Here is an 11,955-nt window from a genome sequence, read left to right as displayed (position 1 = left end):
GAGATGCTGCCCACATCTCTTTTTGGAGAAGTTCATCTGGGTGGAGCTTGGTGTTCAATGCCTTGAATCTCAGCTCCGAGTTGTTATCACACAAGAACCGTTCTCTCATCAGAAGGAAGGAAGAATGAAACCTACCCACTACTGCTGTCAGATTCTTAAAACTCTTGAATCTGTCGAAACAGTGGGCTGCGGAGACCACCCAGGTGGTGTCGATCAGGGTACCCCCACACAACAGCACCCCGTTCAGCTTCAGAGCAACCTGACAAGGGCACAGCACAATTGGAAAATCACATTATTATTCTTAGGGTACCCTTCCTTGGAGATTCACCTTTCCCCTGCATCCTTGGGGATGGGCTGCATTTATAGGATGGTTTCTGAAATCCTGGGACCAGGGAGTGTGCTCTGGGAGGCCGTGCTGCCGCAGTTGCCCCCAGCAAATCCACCTGAGTGGATCCCCTGTAAATGTACAGGAACCCATGCCCACCAGCCATGCCTCTACCTCAGAGAGACTTTGCCACCCAGTTGTGGTGGACTCTGGTGAACACATCTGTCCTATTTGGATGTATCTAGCTCTGATTATTCTCTGAACACCAAAAACTGGGGTTCCACAAAGCTTAGAAGAGGGCTCTGAATTGCAAAGTCACCACCCAGGCCCCAACTGCTGTGGGAGGTTGCGGGGGGAGAAGGGGGAGGCTGGGTGGGAGCAGAGCTGCCGGATCAGCAAGAAGTATAACTTTTTCTGAGTCCAGTCTGGAAGGGGTCAGATGGCCACTGCACGAGAGAATTGCAGCTGCCCTGAGCCCAGGGTCAGACTAAGGATGACCGCAATTCTCCAATTTCCCTTTCAAGGTTCTCATACTTTTATTTCTAAAAATTCTTAACTGTTCGACTTGGGGTGTCCCGGAATGAAGGGTTAGACAGGAGTCAGTGATTCGGGCTCAGACCTGAGTTTGCAGGTCTCTCACACTTGAGTGTGCATACACCCCCGGGCTCTTGTGAAGTACAGATGCTGACCCACTGGGTCCAGGGGCCTGAGACTCTGCATTTCCAACCAGGACCAGGCTCATAGGCAGCCTGGAAGAGAGGCTTCATGGAGGAGCTACGGCCCACAGACCTGGCCACATGTAAGGGACAGACTCCTGGCCTGTGGGAGGACTTTTTTACGGATCAAGGATCATACTGTATGATCTCACTGATATGTGGAATCTAAGAAAAACAAAATAAACGAATAAATGAATAAACAAAACAGAAACAAACCCATAGATATAGAGAACAAGCTGATGGTTGCCAGAGGGGAGCCTGAGTAGGGGGATAGTAATTAAAAAAAACAAAAACAAACCATAATATCTGGCATACAAAAAAAAAAAAAAGCTTCCAGAGGCAGATAGTAGATGGAACCTTGACAGTGACAGAGCTGGGTCCAAATCCTGCCTCATCTGTAAAAAAGGAGTAAGATTAACAGTCTGTGAAAAAGCAGTGTGAGGAAGACAAGTAAGCAGACGGAAGTGCTGCTGGGAGCACTGAAATCTGAGATGAATGGAGGCTGTTGTCTACAACAGGCCTTCAGAATGAAGAGGAATCCACTGAAGCACTGCCATGAGCAGCGGTGACTTGGGGCCTGGGGTGTCCTGTGGCTGACCTGCCCACTTTCCCTTTGAGGTCATGAGTGACCCTGGGGCCCTGAAGCCTTACCTGCCAGGGACATTCCCCTTTGGGGCACACCTTGCCACCTATAATTCGGCCTTGGGGTTGGCTGTCATTTCTTTTTTCCAGAACAGGAATTTTTCCACATGGATAGTCAACTGTATAAAACAAAAGTCAGCAAGACGTGGGGATTTATGACACGTGGACAATTAATGAGAAGAGGGCTCTGAGCCTTGCAGGTGGTGGCTCTGCCTCTGGTTCTTGCTCTGGGCTGTGGGAGGCCTCGGGGTGTAAGGAAGCACCTGTGGGAGCTGCTGGGTGAGTAGATGGGGCAGGGGCTGGTTTTGCAGGAGCAGAGGACCCAACTTCTTGAAACTGGGTTCTGCTCATTTTTCCAGGGGGAAGAAGTGCTGCTTAATTTCCTGAAGAGGAATGCTATTCCATCTAAAGGTTTACTGGCCTCTCAAGACAATTGTGCTGCTATTTTAACCCCACTCTTGGTTTTTCGTCTGCTCCAACAAAGTCCTTGGGCCAGAAAAAGAAAGCATTCAGAGGTGGTAACTGAATTTCAGGATGTTTTGACCTGGCTGGGTATATTTACTCCTGAAGAGGCACAGGGTTTTGGGTGCCCCAGCCTTTGGAATTGCAGCCCCATTAGTTTGAGGTTGGTTTGGAGAAATTTTCCATTTTTCTAAAAGTGTTTGCAAAAAAAAAAAAAAAGGTTTTGAATCCAGAAAGCTATGGTCAATATAGACACTGAGTGTGGCAGGGTAAATTCCTGGCAAAGGGAACTGGATGTGGAAGCCTCGTGCTGCTCTTCTGGGCCCACCTAGAATGGGCATGGGGCCTGAGGCCAGACCAGGGAGCTGCCCCAGGCTCTGTCTTACCCACTGGTCCCCTGCCCTGCTCTTGGCGGGGAAGCCGCCTCTGCCCTCAGTCTCCTCCCTGCTTCTGAACATGTAGTGGTCGGCATGTAATAGATGCTCAGTTAATTGCCACCCCTTCTCATTTTCTAGCCAAGAAGGAAACCTGTGGCATGGCAGGAATTAGTAAATGCTCATCCGGAAGTGAAACGGCACACAGCCCCTGGAGCAGGTCCCCGAGAACCTGTTACCTGTGGGTGCACAGGACACCTCGTCAGCCTGGAGTGTGTACCCCTTGTGACACCAGCAGGAGCGCTTGGCCTCCACATGGTTGCTACAGTACTGCTCACAGCCTCCGTTCTCATTCTCACAGATCAGCTGGTTATTCTTGTCTGAGGACAGAAGGAGACAGCCTGAGAGGGGCCTCTGCTGGTCAAGGAGAGTGAGCTTCGTGGCCACCCCTCCCTGGGCCAGGGCCACTGTTCTGCATAAAGGTGGCACTCAGCTGCCAACTACAGAGTCTGGGCCTGGCACCACCCCACTCTGCAGATTGATCCAGAAAGGCAGGACCTGGTTTTTGGGTGCTCGGCCATGTCTGAACAGCCTAGCCAGTCGGGACACAGGGCCAGACAGCATGCAGTGGCTTCCATACTATTACCCCTCCCAGTAGCTGGTGGGGAGCTGAGGATGGCCGTGGGAAAGCAAAAGTTCCCTGGGGGGCAGTAGAAAAGTCCAGCTCAATCAGAGACCTGCCACTGAGAGGCCAGGGAGATGAGACTGCTCTACAGTCAGGCTCCGGTGCTCCATGACTTGGTCTAGGCTAACCACTGATTTGGACAGATAGAGACAAGGAACCTTCAAGCTGACTAAAAGACAGCGCTTTGGTGTGGGAAACAGGATTGGTTTGCTGTATAAGTCCATGACCCCCAGTGGGAAGGCCAATCCTGGAAGTGAATTTACACCAGGGCTGCTGAGCATCAAAGGCTGGGAAAAAGCACGGAGGCTCTCTAGCCTCAGATAACTGGCAGGAAGCCTCTTTCCTAAGTCTTTACTCTATCTGGTCTCTGTTCTGCTTAGATCAGAAGTTGACTGTGGCCCAAAAGAGCTCATTCAGCATCAGAATGTGAGAAAGGATTAACCTTGCCCTAAGAGAGGACTGGTCTTTGCCCTCAGCTCATAGTATATTAAGTCTACACTATATTAAGTTGGATGCTTTTAATTTAATCTGCCTGAAAAGAGTGTTGTTTCCCTGGGAGCCTTGGGTCACACTGGCTGGCCTAACAATGTGATTTCTGTGGGGCCTTGGGCCATACGGTATCAGCTCAACCTCTGCAGGGTCTGGAGACCGAGGTAAGCCACGTGGGTGGTCAGCCATGTCTGCGTGACTGAGCCCCAATAAAATCTCTGGGCACCGAGGCTCAGGTGTGCTTTCTGGGTTGGTGATACTCCATACGTCTTGTCACACGTCATCTTGGAGATCAAAAGACCGTCCATCCGACTGCCCAGGGAAGGGATAACTAGAAGCTCCCACTTGGTCCCTTTGCTGATTTCAATGTGTATCATTTTGCTATAATAAATAGTAACTGTGAGTATATCAGCTTTCAGTGAGTTCTGTGAGTCCTTCCGGCAAATTAATGAACCTGAGGATGATACGAAGGAGCTTTGAACTTTGCAACATTTTAATATATGGAAGGTAAAAAACCCCAAACTTGTACCTTTGTAATAGCAAGTAGGGAAGGTCAAGTTTATCCAACTGTCCTGTCTAGTGGGGCATACGGAAGCTGGGTGGTGGTGTAGTGACTTTCACCGGTATATTCTCATAGAATTTCCCAATGCTGGGAGCTCAAGGGTTTTATATTTCTCAGAAGGCATCAGGGGGCAATCAAGTTTGAGAACTGTCACCTTAGCACCCCAGATTCAAGACTTTCAGGTTGGCAGGGGCCTTCAAGGTTACCTAGACCAACTTCCCACTGGGACTGAGGCTCAGCCTCATGCCTGACCAGGCCTTGCCCATCAACCTCCCGGGGACCCTGTCTGCAAGCACCTTACTTGTCTCACAGTTCCGGCCCTCAAAATTGTCAGGGCAGAAGCAGATGTAAGACTGTAAATGGTCTTCACAGGAGCCTCCATTCTTGCATGGATTTGAGCTGCATTGGTCCCCATCTGTAGAGTAAGTCAGTGTCAGTAATGCTGAGGAGAAGGGCTGTTGGGTGGGATATAAATGGGCCGTTTACCTACTCACCTTTGTAAGACATCCAGAACTGCTTCTGAGGGAACAAAGAGGAAGCCGCGTGAGACATACGTTCACCAGGAGCAAACGTTTGCAGTATCCATGGAATAAACTGATGAACTGGGGTGGGCAGGGGTGGGGCAGGGGTTTCTGGCCTGGGGCCTTTTACAATGGGCTCTGGAAGCGAGACTTCCCTCTGAAGATGAGGTGGGCTCATCTGGGGGAGGAAGGTTTTTCCTAATACCCCACCACCACCCGATCCCAGACTGTTAAGGCCACCGGAGGTCATGAATTTCCTTCTCCCAAGTCAAAATATCCTAATTTCAGCCCCAACTCTGCCACCTCTGGGTTGTGAACCTGGGACAGACACATATGCTCTCTAAGCCCTCTTTTGTTCCTTGGATGATGAGTGATCATTCATGCAGATGGGCTGACATGAGGAGAAGGTTAGTAAGGGATATAAAGGCATGTAAAGGTGTACTGTGAACTGCAAAGGTTTCCATCAATAAAATTGATTCTGGAAGAACATTTTGGTCAACTGAACTTTAACTCACGGGGTTGCTGTGAAAATAAAACAAGATGAGAACTGTTGAAACTGCTTTGAAAAACTACCTGGTACACAGCTACAAAGTATGACCATTCTCAACTTGCATGGAAAGTGTCATGTTAGCCTCTGTCTCAGACAGCCCTACTTCCCATTGGGCATGAGGTGTCCTGTGACTGTGAGCCATACGCCCTGTGAGTATGAAGTGAAGCATCCTGTGCTTGTGAGGTGAGTGTGAGGTGTGGTCTTGTCTCATTGTAACCTGACCACACTCCTGTTGAAGTATTCCAAGGGATGTGATACACTTAATTATGCCTCTTTTAGAAAATGAAAACAGAAATGAAGGCCACTCTATCCATAGGGCTCAAGGGCAGGTGGAGAAAGCAGTGGTTTCCTAAGCGTTTCCTCACACGAGTTTCCCTCAAAAGGTGCCTATGGGCAGTGCCAATGGTGAGCGGCTCACCCAGGCCAGTGTGTCAGACATCTGTTCTGATAGCAGCACCCTTGTGAAACAGGTGCAGTTTTCGGGGACTGGGGGAACATTCCTTGGGAAGGCAAAGGACACATCGAGTGTGCTTTTGAAACTATATTTTCTGATGCAAAATTTAGGACGCGTGGTGTGGCAGAGAGGAGGATGTGCCTGGAAATGGGAGGTGGTATGGAGCATTGTAGGAGCTCTGACGAAGGAAAGTGAAGTCATTCATTGGAGAAAGCGTCCCAGACAGTGAAGAGCTCTGCCCACTGAAGCGACCTGTGTGTTCGTTTGTGCATGCGGCTCTCACAACCACAGAGGTAGAGAGACATCGCTTCTAAGACACAGGTGCTACCCCTGCTGTCCCAGAGTGCCCTTCCTGAAGACTCGGCACACTGACCTACACAGTGGGTGGTGCAGAGGGCGCCCCATGGAAGGTGAACTCACCAGCGTCTCATCGTTCTTGAAGATCTCTCTGGCTTCCTCAAAGGAGCACTGCTCCTCCCTGCACTCTCTCTCCAGAGAGCCCGCCCTCAGCTCCTCCAGGAGCCAGTTGGCACGCCTTTGCCTGTGCAAGACCCCTTGGGCTTCCTTCTGGGTAATGAAGACTGAGAAATGGGAGTTCCATGAAGCATTCACAACCTGTCATTCCAAGATGGCACAGAAACCATCCACACTGGTCTCATCCCCCTCAGCAATAGGAGTCAAAGGGTTCCTATCGACAGGCCTGACTGAATTTGAAATAGGAGTGATTTCTTATGGCTGGTTGGCGATGAAAAACCACACAAACTTTATGTACAAAAATATAGCAGTATGTTCATTAAATTATAATTTAACACACTCATACCTTTTGACCTGGTCACTTTACTTCTAGAAATTTATCCTAAGGAGGACTGCACGAAAACCTAGCTATTAGGAAAGCTATTGTTAATAATCATCCGAAATGACCAGATGATGGTGTCCCATGCGGCCAGGAAACAAAATGCTTAAGAAGATGTGATAATCAGTGAAAAAATAAGATAATAAAACAATATCTGCTGTATAACACTTTTTTGTAAACAAAAATGTACATGTAAGTAAAGTAATTTATTGAAAGGTGTACATAAAAAATTAACTTTGGGAGTTAACAGCTATTCTGTTCCAAAAGTGTGTACAAAGTGTGTAACTTCTATAATCAAAATACGCATCTTCTATGTCCCTGGAACCTAGAACATTTCATCAAGAGTTGAATGAGTGTGCTGGAGGGTAGTACGGTGGAAGGGGGCCCTCTGGGATGTGCATTTGAGAGAGGTCAGGCAGCGGCGAGAGGCTCGGCTTGGGTGGGGGTGAGGTGGGGAGAGGCAAGGGTTGCTGTGATGACTTGGGAAGAGCTGAGGGTGGCCTCACTGAGGGTGGCAGGTGGAGAGGGTCCAGACATTCCTTGTCTCCATTTAAAGCCCAACAGTCTCATTTGCTGCACATTGGGGTTGTTCTTCCCAGCTCTTTGGAACTCATGTTACTTCCCAGTGTGGTCAGTTCTCTCCTCCCAACTAACTCACTCAAACTCTTTCTATGCTTTGCCACCAACCTCGCTCTTTCCCTTTGAGATCATACTCTTGCAGGAAAATTCTTCACCTTCCACCAAGGTTCTTCCATGGACTCTTAAACCCATGATACGCAAAAGCTGCCATGACTCCCATGGGCTCCTCATGGACCTTTCTTGGTGGCAGGAGACCTGCTCATCGCTCTACTTCTCAACAATGCATTCCCCTGACTGCCGAGGCCTGGCTTCCCCCGGGTCCTCCTCCCACATGTCTTCTCACCCGCTCCAGCCTCCTTTGCTGCCGGCATTGAGTATCCTTCTAGTTTTGGCCTTTCTGCTCTAAACACTCTCCGAGCCACCTCACTCCATTTCCGCTTCAGCTCTCCTTCCAAAACCAGAATCCACAACATTTATTTCTACCTAGAAGTGTCTCTGAACCCCAGATCTCTGTGTCCAACTTCCATGTAGACCGAATAACCCACATTCGCTGACAGCACATGTAGGTCCACCTCCATCCTCTCCGCCCCCGCCGTGCCTGCTCTTCTTGTCAGAGGCACCCGTCTTGGTGAGCAGCCCTGCTTGCCTCCTAAGCCAAGATTCTCCGAGACATCTGCCCCCTCGCAGCCAACTCTGCTGCTGCCGCCTTCCGTATCTGCCCCTTTTCTCTCCTCCCTGGTGACGCCAGCTGAACTAAGGAGCTACAACTTCCTCCGGGCCCTTCCTGAGTGCTCGCCTGCTGTCATGGGAGCTGGGCAGCTCCGTGCCTCCTCCGGGCTCTCACAGTGACCCCCGTAGTTACTTGCAGATAGCTGGTGTCCCTGCTTTTGCTTAGGAGGAAGGGAGGTAAGTGAGGCTTAGAACTCACCCAAAACCACTCAGGGTAGGGGTGATGGGACCAGTTTGAACACCTTAAATTTGAGGATTCTTTCAGACACCCAGGCAGACATGGGGACCGAACCCCAGGAGAGGGCTTGGTGATGGAGGCAAGGACGTTGAAGTTGATGACAATTATGCAGAGGCTGAAGTCAAGGGCGTGAAAGGGGCCAGGAAAGCCCTCAGAGCCCTGGTGCTGTCCCATTGCCTGTGACGGTGCTGTCGGGGATGGTGCAGTGAGCAGTTCTAGCAGTGAGCAGGGTGTATGTGGGGTGAGAAGAGGAAGTTAAGAATGGAGCGAAGTGTGGAAACAGTCCCGGAGGAGACATGAGACAGAGACTGGCTATGAAGAGGCTGAGGCTTCCTGAAAAAATGGCAGGCTATCTGTGCTGTGTCCCTCTGTTCACCAGAAGCTGCTGGTGAGTGAGCCAGAGGGTCCTCCAGGACAGAGGGGAAGGTTATAAAGTATGAGGAGAGCAGGCAGGAAGGGGACATGGCGGCTCCCAGGCCGCCCAGGCTGAGAGAGACCACATCTTCTTTAAAATTAGAGAGTTTCACCTGTCTGTATTCTGGGGAATCAATCCATCTGGTTTGAAAGAAGTTGAGAGAAAATCAAAGACTGGAGATTTCTGGGAAGGAAGGCGGTTGGGGAGCTCATGTGGGGAGGAGACCCGAGACTAAAGACCATAAAAAGGCCATTTGCTAACCAGAGCTGAATCATCTGCCAGTGAGGATGGCAAATTTGCACTACAAAGCTCTCAGGAAACCAGGGGCAACTCTGATAATAAAGCAACATGCGATTATTGCAAAAAATTTAGAAAAGACGCACTAGAACCAGAAAGATAATGAAAGTCACCTGCAATCTATCACTGTTTTCCTCCCCTAAGACAATAGGCAGCACTGACTTTCCCTGGAGCAGGAAATGCTCTCCTTTGGGCACCTGTAGTCAGCAGGGCGGGTGACGCCACCCCTCAGATCCCAGGTGGGACTTGAAGGACGACATGACCTGGATTTTAGAGGACAGTGTCGGTACCTTGTTTCCACCACAGCTGCTACTCGATACTGGAAAATCACAATGAGGCTTGCTTGTAAAGTGCGTCCCTCTGTTTCCCCACTCAGGCACTTGAGGGGTGGGGGAGGGGAGGGTGGCCATGCTCACAGCCATGGTGGTGGAGCAGCGCAGCTCAATGTCCCCATGCCATTCCTGGCACTGGCTAACTAGAAGTCCGGGAGAACAGAGTGAGAGAGAGGCACACCGCCACCCCACACCCTTAAGCCCCGCATTCTGTGCTCTTGTCCAACTACGCAGGTTGGGTCTGCTCTGAAAGTCTTTGAAAAATAATTCTGCCAAAGCCTGTGCTGTCAACAGCAGTCTTTCCTCCAATGCCCGGCAAGTGCCTGGGCACTGTTTGCTTTTTGGAAGGAAAACAGATCACATCGGAGCCAGCAAATGCTCCTGGTAAACCGGAAGGTCCCCTGAAAACGGATGTCCATGACGGTGAACAGAAAAGAAGGCGAGGTTTGGGAGGCCTGGCTGCCAAGCTGGGAGGCCCTCCTCATGGGGTTTAGAGAGAACCACCCCGCCAACATACCTGTAGTCAGAGACCCCTGCAGGCCCAGCAGAAAGCACAGGAGGGACAGCTCACAAGGCTGGGGAACCATGGTGAGGTCCCGCAGTGTCACTGGTCTGTTGACATTCCAGTCAGGGAGGCGGGCAAAGTTTTCAGCCTCTAAGGCCCAGAGGGATGGGGGAGGGAAACCTTGCTTCCCAAACACCGTGCCAAATGACGTGCTAAAGGGGAAATCAGAGACAGAAAGACAGTGCCTATGTCCAAGAAGCCAGGTCCAGGAATCCAGGCAGAACATGGCCGAGTCTTTGAAGCAGAGGTTCCTTTTCTGAACCGTAGGTGTTTGCGGGGAGGAAGGGGAAGTGGCAGCTCCTGGGCCACCTAGGCTGAGGGAGACCACATCTTTAAAATTAGAGAGTTTTACCTATCTGTATGCATCTCAAATGCAATTTAGAGTCCCTTAGGACTTAATCCTAAGGGACTCTAATCCCTTAGGACTTATGACTGCAAGATGAATCCCTTAGGACTTATGACTGCAAGATGGGAAAACAGAACTAAACTGCAGGTGAAAAACCATAGCCCACGATAATACTGGTGAGAGGAGTGCACATTTTGAGTGTGAACGTTAATGTTTTGAAGAGAGCCGCAGAGGAGACTGCTGGGGCCTGGTTTCTTAGGAGAAGCACCAGGACAAGGAACATCTGCTCCTAGCTGAGGCCGCCACTTTATTTCATTTGTAGGTGGCATCCCCTGTGTTTCTGGCATCCAGGTCTTGTCCCTCTGGGCCTGAGGCACAGCTAGGGCGAACACTTATCTTGGGCTGCTGAACAGGGAAGGTTTTCTCAGGATGCCAGACTTTCCTTGCTGAAATTGGGACCATCTTAGACCCACTGGGATGCTCAGTAACCTTGGCAAGGCTCACATGGGTGTCCAGCTTCCAGAGGTCCTGGGCTCGATCCTCTGGAAATCATATCTTTTCTGTGAATGAGTGGAAAGTGGGGATACCAGCACTGCTCATTTCTAGAAGGATCCCAGCCCTATACCCCAAACGGAAAAATTAGTTCTTAGGAGAGATCATGTTTTATTGATCATCTCTGAAATTTTTAATCATTACCATCGATAACTGCTCAATTGTTTAGGAATTTAATTATATAGGCATTTATTTGTGGAGGAGGAAGGGGGAGAAGAGACTTTTGCATTTGACTGCTCCTCCCAGCCATAGCCCTTTCTGGGGACATCTTCGTCCTTGTCTTTCTTTGGATTTTCCTCCTTAAAGGTATGACTAAACCTATAAAAGCGTCTGAGCCTGGTATCTGTTTTGTTTTTTTTTTTAACCGAAAATCAATTTCTTTATTATTCATCAACCTAAGTATTTTATTTCTTCTTTTTAAATTTCTTCTTTATTTTTAAAATTCCTTTGGATTAAAAAAATCTTTTAAAATTCATTTATTTTTAATTCTTTAATGTCACCACATATTTGACCCCTTTTACCTTGTCTACCTCCCCTCCCCCCCACCCCTGCCTTCTGGTAACCACTAGTCTATTGTCCATGTCCACGAGTCTCTGTGTTTGTCCTGTTTGTTGCTTTTAGGTTTATATCCCATATATAAGTGATATCATGTGATTTTCACGTTTAGCATGGTTATATTGAGGTCTATCCATGTTGTCACAAATGGCAATATGTCATCTCTTCTTATGGCTGAGTAATATTCCATTGTATATATGTGCCACAGCTTCTTTATCCAATCATCTATCATAGGACAATTATATAGGACAATTTGGTTGCTTCCATGTCCTGGCCACCATGAATAATGCTGCTATGAATATCGGTGTGCAAATATCTTTTCAGATATGAGTTTTCAATTCTTTGGGGTAAATATCCAGTAGAGGGACTGCTGGATCATATGGTAGATCAATTCTTAGTTTTTACGTTTTTTTCCCCTCTTTAATTCCGCCCCCTGCTCCATGGATGTTGCCGTTTCCCCTTAAGAACTGGATCTCTGAAGGCAGGATGTCTCCTCCCACACACTCACGGTGTGTACCTGGAGCCTGGCGCACCAGAGGCCTGGTCCTTGGCTCCACCTGGGGCGCGAACCCAGGACCTTCTGTGTGCCAAGCAGATGTGCTAACCATTACACTATGGAGCCACCCCCAATTCTTAGTTTTTTGAGAAACTATTTCTTCTTGATTAATTTTAACAATTTGCTTTCTTAAAGAGAATCTCTATTTTATGTTTACA

General features: G+C 49.0%; 1 protein-coding gene and 1 non-coding gene across 2 annotated transcripts in view; both read right to left on the bottom strand.

Annotated features, from left to right (window-relative positions):
• Positions 1 to 10,154, bottom strand: part of F10 (coagulation factor X) — a 37,391-nt gene extending 27,237 nt beyond the window's left edge. Inside the window, exons 1-4 of the mRNA XM_011379543.1 lie at positions 10,141 to 10,154; positions 9,741 to 9,940; positions 9,308 to 9,366; positions 6,201 to 6,395 (exon numbers count right to left, since the gene is read on the bottom strand). Of these exons, the coding sequence (XP_011377845.1) occupies positions 6,201 to 6,395; positions 9,308 to 9,366; positions 9,741 to 9,940; positions 10,141 to 10,154 (468 nt within the window). The remainder of the gene's footprint in view (positions 1 to 6,200; positions 6,396 to 9,307; positions 9,367 to 9,740; positions 9,941 to 10,140) is intronic.
• A 1,635-nt stretch (positions 10,155 to 11,789) lies between these two features.
• Positions 11,790 to 11,863, bottom strand: TRNAA-GGC. The gene has a single exon. It is a non-coding gene; the product is annotated as a tRNA-Ala (tRNA).
• Between the last annotated feature and the right edge of the window lie 92 nt (positions 11,864 to 11,955).

Source organism: Pteropus vampyrus, unplaced genomic scaffold, assembly GCF_000151845.1.
Source record: "Pteropus vampyrus isolate Shadow unplaced genomic scaffold, Pvam_2.0 Scaffold363, whole genome shotgun sequence".
Classification (NCBI taxonomy): domain Eukaryota; kingdom Metazoa; phylum Chordata; class Mammalia; order Chiroptera; family Pteropodidae; genus Pteropus; species Pteropus vampyrus.
The sequence above is the reverse complement of the archived record's forward strand: the minus strand, read 5'-3'. Positions and strand labels throughout refer to the sequence as shown.